This window comes from Bubalus kerabau, chromosome 9 (genome assembly GCF_029407905.1).
Source record: "Bubalus kerabau isolate K-KA32 ecotype Philippines breed swamp buffalo chromosome 9, PCC_UOA_SB_1v2, whole genome shotgun sequence".
Lineage (NCBI taxonomy): Eukaryota > Metazoa > Chordata > Mammalia > Artiodactyla > Bovidae > Bubalus > Bubalus kerabau.
Window position 1 is genome coordinate 74,054,462 of NC_073632.1, and position 14,231 is coordinate 74,068,692.

The 14,231-nt window shown below is 35.1% G+C and overlaps 1 protein-coding gene across 4 annotated transcripts in view; it reads right to left on the minus strand.

The window, feature by feature from the left end:
• The window catches only part of PTPRK (protein tyrosine phosphatase receptor type K), a 635,100-nt gene that overhangs the window by 13,910 nt on the left and 606,959 nt on the right, over nucleotides 1-14,231 (minus strand). For all 4 annotated transcript variants that reach the window (XM_055535594.1, XM_055535592.1, XM_055535593.1 and 1 more), the window contains 5 exons: nucleotides 13,533-13,609; nucleotides 10,794-10,830; nucleotides 8,729-8,826; nucleotides 8,190-8,306; nucleotides 1,440-1,594 (listed from right to left, as the gene is read on the minus strand). In XM_055535594.1, coding sequence (XP_055391569.1) covers nucleotides 1,440-1,594; nucleotides 8,190-8,306; nucleotides 8,729-8,826; nucleotides 10,794-10,830; nucleotides 13,533-13,609 — 484 coding nt within the window. The remainder of the gene's footprint in view (nucleotides 1-1,439; nucleotides 1,595-8,189; nucleotides 8,307-8,728; nucleotides 8,827-10,793; nucleotides 10,831-13,532; nucleotides 13,610-14,231) is intronic.

The following is a 14,231-nucleotide window of genomic DNA, read 5'->3' on the forward strand; positions in this document are numbered from 1 at the left end:
ATAATTCTTAACAGGTCACAAAGATAGTACTATCTTCCTGTATTTAATTCAGTAGTCGAATCATAATATACTGTTGATTATTTTACCCATTGGGAAGATTTCTTCAGTTTTATACATATAAGTCAATGGAGCAAAAAGGTATAGTTTGGATTTTTATGGAAAAATCACTTTGTAGTCAGCTCCCTCTCTTCCGTAAGTTCAGATGCCCAAGTGGAAGTAGAAAATGACACGTGTTTCGAGAGCATATCTGAGACTGTTGGAGCACTACTGAAGCAGGCAATTCACAGGAAAGGAAACCTCTATGATAAGTCAAGACACTACGTAATTGGAAACCCATTTATCTCATTTTCTAAATGCATAGATAGACTATTAACATTATTTCTTTGAAGTCTGGATTTGGTCATTTCTCTTAAACTTAATTGTTCTTTAAGAAATTTAAGTCAAAGGTATTGTGGCTATCTCTGTTTCTTTTTCTTGCCTACCATCTTCTCAGTCACTGTTCCCAGGGTTTGAGACAGGAAAGTAATTGAAGAGTACATCAGATTTGTTGAGGAGGATTGAATTGTAGATTTTTTTTTTCAAGGTACACAGTATCTGATCCTAATCAGACGCCTTATTTTTATTTCATTCTCTGTTGTTTTATTTTTCCCCTTTCATATGTGGTCATTTAAATACTGAATAGGCTGGACTTTCAGGGAAAGAAAAATGCTTAAGCACAACCTATTATGTACCTTGGAAGGGATAGTATTTGAGAATGGTGTGCAGCATTTAGGAAAAGCTTTTCAGATTCAGTATATATTTTTCTATTCATATCTCAAAATGAGGCCATGTAATTTGCTTTTAGTGTCTCTGGGTACTTGTTTTAAGATAAGTTTCTAATCAAAAGTAAGTCTGGATAATATTCACATTTTTCTGGCGTATATATGCTGGATTTTACTAATGTAGTTTTCAAGGTCCTCTGAGGGATGGCTTTTAAAAAAATTCTTGAAGTAGATGTTTTACAGCACAAATTCTTGTAATTTAGGCCATTTAATAACTTTGTATGCCTCAATTTAGTTCTAAAAGCTGGGATTCTATTAGGAATTTACTACATTGGCAAGAACTCTCTGGCTTTACCTACTATTCCATACTATATAGGCTTTGCAAAAGTGATTAAAAAAAACCACAACACATATGCAGATGTTGCCACTCAAAGGCAGAGTTTCTACATTCGCAATTATGGACAATACTACACACATTAAGATGAATGCATTTATTTCTGAAGTTTCTTTTATATCCTCCTTAGAAGCTAACTTTTATTTTATTGCTGTTTTACCTTATCTGTTATACTTGCAAACTGGAACCGTAAGCATGCACTAGTTTTTGTGTTTACAAGCCTTGTTTGGATACTTTAAAAAAGCTGGCTGCACAAAGTCAATGTCAATCGGACCACCACTCACCTGCAATGCACAACGATGGGACCAGCGCTGGGAGGGTTGGAGAATTTGACCCGCCGGATGAAGGACAGGAGGCCTGTAGCATGGTAGGGCACTCCATGGTCAGGCCAGCCAGTGAAATGGAACTGTTTAACTTCACGGATCTCATTGTATCCCCGCTGTGCAAAGACATAAAGAAGTGTTTTCAAGGACCAAAATAGAGCCATTAAAGACAACTATGGGTACTAGACCTGACTAAAAATGAAAAAACATAAGAAATTTATAAAAAATACTGCTTTTGCTGAAAAAGGATGCTGACATGGCCTAGGAGCTTACCTTTATTTTCAGACAACTGCCAAAGAAAGAAAATAAGAAGTCTTGCTCAGTTCTGTAAGTCTGGGTAAATTTTATTTACCCTGACAGTCTGTTCCTTATTTGGAATGACAACACATAAAATGATTAGGGGAAAAGGAAGAAACGGGAAGTTAAAATGCTGCCCTGTTGACCCAACGCACTGAGTTCTCAAGTGGTGTATAAAAGCAACTTTCTGCTTTGCTTATCCATGTTGAAAATGGTTTTGAAGCATGGCATGTAGGGATTTTCCAGAACAGTGCTACTCTAGATGGGTTTGTAAAAATATACAGACAGCTAAACTGTTCTTTGGCCAGACTATTTTCTTAACTCTGTGAAATAAATCAGCACACAAAGGATTATTTATAGCAACAAAAATACAAACTGAAAGAAGCAAACGTCCATTGCTGTGCCTTTCTCCTATTGGGTTAATTTTTAGAGAAACATTTAAATGCGCATTTCAAACTTTTCCCTTCCTTTTTGTTAAAAAAAGCCCATAGATTGTAGGAACAGCACTTAGAGAATTCAGATGAGATGCTGCAGAGTTTATTTTTAAGAATCCACATTTGTGACCCCCCAAGCCCCACTATAGTCTATATATTTACAACTCTACTGTGAACTCTGTGAAATCTCAATCTCACTTGTTCCTCAGAAAAGGTAGAAAAAATTACATGAAATAAATTAACTAAATGAGAAATTTTATCTTTAGATTCTATCCTAAATATCACCAAAGCCTTGGAAGCCAGTGATCACATCTTATAATCCTTTTTCTTGTCTGTTCCAAGTACAAAACCCCACACAAAGCAGGGCTCAACAAATAAGTATAACAGTAACAATGATAAACATCACTATGGAATCATACAAATAAAATCACTTTCTTAAGTACTTTTGAAGTCAACTTTACTGAGGAAGGCCATACATTGTTCAAAGATCATCTCTTCAGCATTGATCCTTTTGCTAGAGTTGTTGTAAGGGCCTTGCTCTCTTTAGACGCTTTTAATATCTGGCAGTGCATGTTTTCTTATTGTTCATTTTACTTAAACTTTCCTGAGTAATTTTCAAATATATGGTTTTTAAAAAAATTATTCTTTTCCAGTGTTTTTTATATGAGGAAAATAAGTTAAAAATAAACCCTAGTTTTTCCTGTGGTCATGTATGGATGTGAGAGTTGGACCGTGAAGAAGGCTGAGCGCCGAAGAATTGATGCTTTTGAACTGTGGTGTTGGAGAAGACTCTTGAGAGTCCCTTGGACTGCAAGGAGATCCAACCAGTCCATTCCAAAGGAGATCAGCCCTGGGTGTTCTTTGGAAGGAATGATGCTAAAGCTGAAACTCCAGTACTTTGTCCACCTCATGCGAAGAGTTGACTCATTGGAAAAGACCCTGATGCTGGGAGGGACTGGGGGCAGGAGGAGAAGGGGACAACAGAGGATGAGATGGCTGGATGGCATCACTGACTCGATGGATGTGAGTCTGAGTGAACTCCGGGAGTTGGTGATGGACAGGGAGGCCTGGCGTGCTGTGATTCATGGGGTCGCAAAGAGTCGGACACGACTGAGCGACTGATCTGATCTGAATGTTATAATTAGTATTGTATCAACTCCATAAGGAGGTATTAATGCCAAGTATTCCCATTCTGGGACATGGGGCATGTCTCCATTTATTCATATCTTTGTGTCCTTCAACACATTTGTAATGGTTTTATTCACTTAGGACCTGTATTTTTCTTGCTAAATATATTTCTAGATACTTCAGAGGGCTTCTCAAGTTTCTCAGTGGTGAAGAATCTGCCTGCAATACAGGAGATGTAGGTTCAATCCCTGTGTTGGAATGCTCCCCTGTAGAAGGAAATGGCAACCCACTCCAGTATTCTTGCCTCAAGAATTCCATGGACAGAGGAACCTGGTGGGCTACAGTCTATGAGGTCACAAAGAAGGACAACAACAAGAACAGATACTTAAGAATTTTTGTTATTATGAAAGAGATTTTTTTAAATCTATATCTTTATTAATAATATAATGAAATATATCTTGAATTAGTCACAACTAATTTTGATTTTCTTTTTTTTTTTTTATTTTCTTTTTTTAAATTTTCTAACTAGCTTTTTTTGTATAAAATCATTACACCTTAAAATAATTTCACCCTTTTTAATAGTTTTGCCATTTATTCCTTTTGTTGTCTTATTTAATTTCCTAGAGCTTCCAAAAATGTTAGACACTAGTGAGCATGATTATCCACATTGCATCTCTGATTATATTAATAACTGTAATGCCTCTAGTTTTTCACTCCTTAATATGTGTGCTACTGCTTATTGTTGAAACAGCTTTATCATGTTTAGGGAGTCTCCTTATTCTTTCTAATATAATTAGAGTATTACTATAAATGTCTTTTAAAAAATTAAGTGTATTACAATATGTATTAATGAAATCACAGGATTTTGTTCCTTTAATGCACTGAGATAAGGAAATATTCTTCTAGATTTCCTACCACAGTTGTAAAATCCTTGAATTTTCAAAAGAATAATCATGATAAATCACTTAATTCACTCCTGGATTCACATTTTCAGTATATCCTGAATTAAACTGGTCTGCAATGTATGTATGTGTGCATACTTGAGAAAGAGAAACAGGCAGAGATCTAAAAAGAGAGACAGAGAAGAGCTTGAGAGAGTCCTATCTTTATGTGGTTCTTTTATCATAGTTCTGCTTGCTTCTAAAATATATTTAGTTGGTTTTAATGGTTTTTCTACGGCCTAAATAGTTTGATTAACTTAGGCATTAGCTATTCATTAGTTATTCTTTAGAGGTTAAAGACACCTCAATTATGAAACCATAATGCAATTTTAATGGCAAATTTCAACACTCTTATTTTCTTTTACCAGCTGTTCAGATCCCGAACTCTCCTTGGATTAAATACTGGAAATTATTATTTGCTAGAATTTCATTGTATCTAGACTAAGCTCTGTCTCTAAGTTCACACATAATATAACTTTCTTAATAGCAGCTATAGCTAGAGTTCTGTCTCTTTTGTGTTACCCAGTGTCACATATTTTGATTGCTCTTCATTTGGAATTGACAAGTGGTTTAGTTACTTTATTGATCTTTTCAAGGAAATAAATTTTTGATTAAATTTATTCTTTTTTGTCAGTGTCTCATTTTTATATTGGAGAAGGCAATGGCACCCTACTCCAGTACTCTTGCCTGGAAAATCCCATCGACGGAGGAGCCTGGTAGGCTGCAGTCCATGGGGTCACTACGATTGGGACACGACTGAGTGACTTCACTTTCACTTTTCACTTTCATGCATTGGAGAAGGAAATGGAAACCCACTCCAGTATTCTTGCCTGGAGAATCCCAGGGACAGGGGAGCCTGGTGGGCTGCCGTCTATGGGGTTGCACAGAGTTGAAGACGACTTAAGTGACTTAGCAGCAGCAGCAGCTTTTTATATTTATTTTTCCCTTTGTTTTACTGACTTTTTTCTTGGTTTTCTAGTTTAACTGTTTTTTAAAAGATTTTAGACTATCTTTCAAAATAGAAATCACTTTTGATTATATATTTTTCTCCTAACTTGTAGAATATTTTGATATACAATTATTTATCTTCATAATATAATTTTAGTTCTGAGGCAATTGTTGTTCAGTCACTCAGTCGTGTCTGACTCTTTGCGACCCCATGGACTGAAACATGCCAGGCTTCCCTGTCCTTCACCATCTCCCGGAGCCTGCTCAAACTCAAGTCCATTGAGTCAGTGATGCTATCCAACCATCTCATCCTCTGTCGTAGCCTTCTCCTCCTGCCTTCAATTTTTCCCAGCATCAGGGTCTTTTCTAATGAGTCGGCTCTTCGCATCAGGAGGCAATAGTTCATTCAAAGATTATTCACAAGAGGCCTTCGGTGATTTCTGAGCCTAATTCAGGGAGTCGCTGGTCAGTGATTTGGATTTTGGAAACATTTTGAATTTTTATTATGTATTTAAGTTTGCTTTATAACTAAGTTTGTGATTGATTTCTTTTTAACTTTTTATTTTATATTGGAATATAGCCAATGAGGGGCTTCCCAGGTAGCGCTAGTGGTAAAGAACCTGTCTGCCAATGCAGGAGACATAAGAGAGGTGGGATCAATCCCTGGGTGGGGAAGACCTCCTGAAGGAGGGCACGGCAACCCACTTCATTTTGTTGCCTGGAGAATCCCATGAACAGAAGAGGCTGGCAGGCTACAGCCCATATGGCCACAGAGACTCGGACACCACTGAAGCGACTTAGCATGCACGCAGAGCCGATGAACAATGTTATGATAGTTCCAGGTGGACAGCAAAGGCATGATTGACTTTTCATAAAACTTAAATGAAGTTATAAGAAGAATGTATATTCCAAATTCTTTCGATGATGATGGAATCTAGCTATTCATTAAATCATGTTTGATGGTTCTTTTCTTGAAATCTACATCTTTGCTTATTTATTTTGCTTGATTTGTCTAAGAAATTTTCAAACATACTTTATAAATGTTATAATAATAATTATATTGCTCTGTATACTGGTAATTTTCCACTTAATCTTTCCCCTAATTATTTTTTATGTTTGTAAAATTACTTTTAAATATCATTTATAAAGAGTGGTATTTCTAGATCATAGATTATAACTTTATTGTGGACATTTATGGCTATGTAAAATATCTACGACTTTATATGAAGTCATTGTGAAGTGAAAGTGAAAGTCGCTCATTTGTGTCTGACTTTTGCGACCCCGTGGACTATACAGTCCATGGAATTCTCCAGGCCAGAATACTGGAGTGGGTAGCCTTTCCCTTCTCCAGGAGATCTTCCCAACCCAGGAATGGAACCCGGGTCTCCCTCATTGCAGTTGGATTCTTTACCAACTGAACAATTAGGGAAGCCCATGAAGTCAATTGTAGTTTAAATAAATTTCTTAGGATAGGTGCATGGGAGGTAAAATCAGTGGTCAAACGATATCAATATTTTAAAATTCTGTAGATACATTGCTTTATTGATTTACAGAGAGCTTGTGTGCATGTGTGCTAAGTTGCTTCAGTTGTGTCCAACTCTGTGCGACCCTATGGACTGTAGCCTGCCAGGCTCCTCTGTTCATGGGATTTTCCAGGAAGGAATACTGGCATGGGTATTGCCACGCCTTTCTCTAGGGGATCTTCCCGACCCAGGGATTGAACACATGTCCCTTATGTCTCCTGTATTGGCAGGCATGTTCTTTACCACTAGCGCCACATGGAAAGCCAGAGGATTTATGGCAATTTAAATATGATCAGCAACACATGAAAATATGTCTCATCATACTCTTAAAATCAATCAGGATTATTATTCTTTTTCTAAAAGTGCTTGCTGATTTGAAAGTAAAAAATGGTATATCAGCACATGAGGTTAAACATTTTCAATAGGCATGTTAGCAGTTGCTTTTTTGTGGGGCAGAGATTCTAGTATTTCCTTTATATTTATATTAAAGCTATGAGTTAAGAATATTAAATAATCACAATTTCTTTGTTGTGTGTGCATCTTTTAATTAATTTTTTTGGATACAGATAATTTTATACTTTTGTGTGGTCAAATTTATTAAACTTTTCTGTAACAATGTATGTTATTGCTTTTATGTCTTACTTTAGTCCTCTCACACTGCCCACACTAGCTTTAGTCTTTCTGAACCTGTTTAAAAAAAAAGTCAGATTATGTTACTCCTGAGCTCAAACCCTCCAACGGCTGGCTACTTTTACCTTTCATACAAACTAAAATCATTATAGTGGCTCACAAGACCTCACTTATGTGGCTCTGTGATTTCTTTGACTTTAAATCACATTTCTTTTCCTTTCACTTACCTATCTCTCAATACCCTAGACTCCAGTATATTTCTCACTGCAACAGGAATATCATGCCTCTAGGTCTATGAAATCACTGTTACCTCCATCAGGAATATTCTGCCAGGGACAACCCCGCTGGGATATAATCCTTCCATGGGATATAGTCATATTACTCTCTCCCTCACTTCCTTCAAGCCTTTACTCACATGTTAGTTTTTCAACTACTCTTTTCCCAATCATTCTTTTAAAACTGTAAACTATTCCTTCCTCTACCTAAGCAATGTTCCCTATTTCCATTCCCAACATTATTTTTATACACGGTACTTTTCAAAATATATGAAGTATTTATTTATTAATTTTTATTGCCTTTCTCCCTGCAATAGATTATAAGCTCCACAAAAGAAAGGGTTTAATATGTGTCTCAAGGTTCAGAAACATGCCTGGTACATGTTATGCTCTCAAATGAATACTTGTGAAATGAATAAATAAATAGATGGATTTTATAGCATCCTTAAAACAGCTCTTGACAGGGATTTTAAGAAAAAAAAAAAAAAGAAACAGTTTCAATATACTTAATTTTGTAGAATGTTAGGGTACTTACCCTTTCCAGGGTGAATGTCCTAACTACATATTCGGCAAGTGGCTCCATTTCTACACAAGTTACTTTGAAGTCACCATAAACTTCAGTATCATCAGGCCAATACTTATAGCATTTAACCTAAATGACAAAAAGTATATATAGGTCAACCTGATGATTTAATTTCACATTAACCAAGATCATTTAATTTCAGTGACAACTCTTCAGGTCATAGTTAAAAGACAGTTTAAAAATCCGTAAATAATAAAAAAAATCCATAAATAAAAGAATCTGTAACACAATAGATAGAAAGATTTTGTGTAATCTCATAAAAACATACAAGCCTGACAATGCAACTAGATTCTAACATAAAATCAAAGCTTATTTACTTTTCTAAATGAGAAATCAAATAATTTTTTAGCAATCAAAGACTCACTTAGGAGCACTTAGTTGAAATGCTATGCCTAAGAAAGTTTTTCAAACAACTGAATGGTATTCTATTCTAAGTGTGTTTGCTGTTCAACTTATATTTTATAACACACAGGGTGATTTTTGCCTCTTACCCGGCCAACTTCAACTAAATTGGTGACCATCACAATGCATGCAGACTGCTCTTGCCAGATCATTCTCCAGAAATCATACACTGTTTCATGAACTGGGCCTATAAAAAATGAATTTGAATAGTATGTTATCAGAGAAATTTTGTAGTTAAAAATAAGTGTAGATAAGAAAAAGGACAATATAAACTAAATGAACCAAAGTAGACAACATAAAGGCCTAGCACAAAATGTCACTAAAAGTACTTCAATTCAATTCATATCTAATTTACACTAAAGGCAAAAAAATAGGTATATACAAGTTTGTTTGCTTCAGTTTGCCTTCTGTGTTTTCAAATTCAGAAGACACCACTAGTTTTTAGGGTACTTATATCTGTCTCTGTTGTTGTTTTATAGGCCACTCAGTCATGTCCAACTCTTTGCAACCCCATGGACTATAGCCCACTAGGCTCTTCTGACCATGGGATTTCCCAGGCAAGAATACTGAAGTGGGTTGCCATTTCTTCTCCAGGGGATCTTCCTGACCCAGTGATCAAACTTGTGTCTCTTGCATTAGCAGGCAGATTCTTTATTCACTGAGCCACCAGGGAAGCAGGGGCTATATCAGTCTCTGCTGCTGCTGCTGCTGCTAAGTCGCTTCAGTCGTGTCCGACTCTGTGCGACCCCATAGACGGCAGCCCACCAGGCTCCCCTGTCCTTGGGATTCTCCAGGCAAGAACACTGGAGCGGGTTGCCATTTCCTTCTCCAATGCATGAAAGTGAAAAGTGAAAGTGAAGTCGCTCAGTCGCGTCTGACTCTAGCAACCCCATGGACTGCAGCCCACCAGGCTCCTCCATCCATGGGATTTTCCAGGCAAAAGTACTGGAGTGGGGTGCCATTGCCTTCTCCATATCTGTCTCTAAGTTACTTTAATTCATCTTCATGTAAATGGGAAAATAGGAAGTCTTATGCCACCATCAACCAAACAGCACACATTACTAATTAAATATACACACATCATTTATAAACAGTGCAAGTTTAGGGGTTAATGAAGAACTATCAGATATATAAAGTGAAGTCGCACAGTCGTGTCTGACTCTTTGCGACCCCATGGACTGCAGCCTACCAGGCTCCTACGTCCATGGGATTTTCCAGGCAAGAGTACTGGAGTGGGGTGCCATCGCCTTCTCCGATCAGATATATAAGGACATATTCTAATTTATGGTATCATCTCTGAGCTGCAAAAGCATCTACTGGGCTAAACTTTACCCTATAGCATGAAACAAGAATATCATTCACCATGGATGATCTTTCTAACTTTAAAGAGTTTATAATTAATTAAACTCAGTAACTCCAAAGATATGTGAAAATAACCTCTGTAAAAACAGCAAATTAACTTTTGTTTTACTTTCCTTTTTTATAAAAGAAGATGTGCAGTTTTCTTATCTGATGGTCAGTGGTCAGTTTGGGGAGATAACTAGAGGTGGTCTTGGTATGGTCGTTAGGATACTTTTATGCTCCAGTGTGCCACTCTAACAAGATTTCTTCACTTTCTTCTACTTTTCCACGAAGAATGAACTCAACTAAGTTCCCTTCAGCCCTTTGCTATGTCTTAGTCTTGACTTGAAAAAAAAAATTGTTGCAAGACAGTCCAACATCTCATTATAGCAATGTTGGCCTTGGGTACTATTACATGCCAGGCCAACAAACTCTGTTGCAAGGAAACAGGCACCTTATATAAGATGAGATCTCAGTTGCTTTCATCAAAAATAAGTAATTTCTCTGCCCAGCACTGTTTTACTAGTGCTCTGGGACATCCAGCTACCAAGAACCAAATCTCAAAGACTACCAGCAGGTTCTGTTTTACTTTTAATTAAAAAAGTAAACCAAGGTTTAATTTGTATACATGTTAAAGAGATAAAACAATCTGTATTATACAGATGAATAAAGAACAGTGTTAACTGGAAGAGCTGATTTTTTTTTTAAACTCAGATCAAATTGCAAGAAAACATCATATGGATGAATTAAGCAAGTTTGATTACTCTATTATCATTTGGTTATTCTACTCGATTTAAAAAGGCAAAGTTTTACCTTGAGTTGCAATGTAGTGGCTTGGTCTCTGGTAGCCCTAAAATAGGAGAACAAAGTGGTCATCATTTTATATCAGTGTCAGAAATAAATGAATGAAGGCATAAAAGATGAAGACAACCACCTGTTAAGATTAAGTTATAGTAAAAAGTCCAGAAATGAGTAGTGAACTCATAGTTCACTTCTCAAACCTAGGTTATCTGAAAGGTAAAAATAAAACAAAAATTAAATATTTTAAGGGGTCTGATTAGAATAAATATTGCACAATTGAGTTTTGCTTGCTGGAAAATAACTATAGATTTTGTTTGGTTTCACTACAATGTTTATGCCTTCATGTTAATCTTTAGTTTCATTCCTGGCAAAACTGTGTCCAAAAATATTAATTCTTATTTTATCATCCAAAAGTACAACACACTGCATTACAAATGGACAACGACATATTAGAACCATAAAAAAATAACAGAACATTCCAATGTTAGAGCTGGACAATGCATGTGTGCATCAAGTCAAAGTCCTGCTGAGATTTTTTTTTAGAGAATATTTCTATTTGATAATATGTTCAGGAATCTGCCAAAACTATTTTGTATGTGCTGATAATATTAATTTACACACACATAATTATAGGTACACACATATATAGGGAAAAAAATCTTTTAAAAAAATGCATCTTATCCTGAACAAAACGTTTAGTACTTTTTTCTTTCTTTTTATAGTGTGCCAAGAGTTTTATATAGTTAAGCACTTGATATTGTTCCATAAAGAAATTACTCCAAATAAAAGATAAGATGTCAGTTGCTTTCAATTGATTTAAATTTCAATAGATCATTAGTAGCAAAAATGTTAATAGGGTTAAGCTTTGTCTTTGTTGTGGCTTCAGCAAAGGGCTTTAGTAAAAGCCTGAGTTAGCAGACCATCTGGTCCTATCCAAAACATCTGTAAGACATTTGGTGCATACCAAAAATTGTTGATATTTACAGGACTCTCGGTTGTGCCCAAAGTGTCCATAAGACATTTGGTCCATGCCAAAAGGTCCTTAAAAATTGTTCCTATCCAAAATGTCCATGAGCATACTTGGTCCATGCCAAATGGTACTGGATGGCACCAAATATCAAGGACTTCTGGCATAGACCAAATGTCTTCATGGACATTTTGGAAAGGAGCAAATATCAAGGATGTTTTGGTATGGACCAAATGTCTTAACGGATGTTTTGGATAGGACCAAATGTCCTGCCAGGGTCTTGGCAGAAAACCAAGGTTAAACTAAATAGGTAAGAACAAGTACGAATTTGTCAGAGAACTGTTGATATTTTTATTCTAGAGAGTAGACTGTTTAGTTTTCCATATTGAATGAAAGTAAAATAATGATCAAAAATTTAACCAATATACTCAAAGACTATAGTTAATAAAATTCATTAATTCAAATATATAAATAATGACAAGTCACAAAATAACTATAAAACATGAACTTAATAAATGTGATAAAATTATTTCTTATTTATAGAAATTATAAAAAGTTAGATCCTAATCATACATATATTTTTCATATCTATAAATGTATCATATATGCTGCAATTGTTGATATTTCTATCTTTTACTTTACAAGTAATGCAAATTTAGAATTAATTCATTTCAGTATCCCTGAACTATTTTTTTAAATAGTGAAGTTTAATGAATGCTTAATATGTGCTAGGCATTGTGCTAAATGATCAACATGAATTACTTCATTTAATTCTCACAATAAAATGATGAGGTTAGTGGTATTGTTATTATCCCCATTGTAAAGATGAGGAAAGTGAGGGACAGAGGGATGAATTAATTCTTGCAATTTCCAGTGTGATTTTGAACCAAGAAATATGAACAGAGCCTGTCCTTGGATGTACTATACTGCATCCTTAATATTTTATTTTATTTGATAATTACTTGCATTAAACAAAGGATTTGCATGTACATATGTCTTAACCAACACTGAACAGTGGAATGTATATCAAAACAAACTTTCATTTTTATGATTCAATATATATGTGTGATATGTGTATTTTATAAATGCAATTTTGTAATTATTTTGCCTAAGTAATTTTAATACTTTACAAACCAATACCACACACCACAAAATAGTCTCCCTACCCATTTTTAACATCAGAAGTCAAATGTAAAAAGGTAAAATTTCAGAAACACTAATACACATCATACTATCCAGCTTCTCACATATGTTTAGGGAAGGGTAGGATAAAAGCCAGAAACAGAAACCATCAACAAATAAAACTCGAGTACATAATAAATTGTCAAAAGCTAAAAATGATCCTGCTTTTCTAAACATAGAAAAGGGAGGGAGGTAAAATAGATCTTTACACATGTAAAGGAGTTACAGAAAAATGGACATAGATATACTGTATGAGGCTAGTTAGGTGAAGCATGCAGAGAGAACTAGTATTAAGCATTAGGAAAAACTGTAAGTAAGAGTAGTTACATTAAGTATTTATAATAGGGTGCTGTTATTTACATATAGTGGTACTTACATCCCTGTACAGCCAAATCTACAGCCCAAACCAAAGTCAGGTGTGAAAGAAAGCACAACAACGTCAGTAAGTACTAGGACGCAGAACAAAGAAAAGTGTACAGTTTGTTCTTTATTTTAAAAAGCTAGCAATCACTTTATAGGTAATAACAAGGAAAAGATTTATATATATACATATATATATATAAGCCAATAAATTGGGCATACTGCAGGATAAAAATACTTACATCTATATAGTTGGCATTAATGTAATCTGAAGAAGGATCATCCTCAACAGGTTGCAAAATTACTCTGGAGTGATCATCTGAGATTTTTAAAGGATAAAATAAAAGCTATTAAATTTCCCCCCTGTTTTGAGACAATGACCCTAGTAGAAACTTAAAATAATTCAGTGGTTAACAACAGATTATCCATAATATACTTTCAAGATTTCATTGAATACCAGTCATTTGAAAAAATGCAAGAACTTTAATGAACTCATTACTTATTTTGATGATAATATTCTGTTAAGAAAGCTTCAATGACTAGCATCTTCATAGTTAGGAAATTTTTAGTAGACATGATAGAAATGTCTGATAAATCATCATTTGAGTTATAAATTTTTCTGAATTACTAAACTTGCCTTAACTCCTAATTTTGCTTGTTAGGCATGATTTTAAATGGGTGGGATCTTTTCTCCCTGTACTTTACAGCAAATGGGCCACAGAATTAGGGAGTGAATTTCGAAACCCTACTCTCAACTTCTTATTTTGTGAGAGTTATGGTTACTCTCACAAAGGTTAAACTCTGATGTATTCAAAAGAGAGTGTTAAATAATTTAAATTGAGAATAAAGTAGTCTAAGTAAAATCAGCAGCTAGTTACAAGCTAAACTATCTGTCACTTTTCTTACTGCTCCTACGGTTTCATATGAATAAAATCAATTTA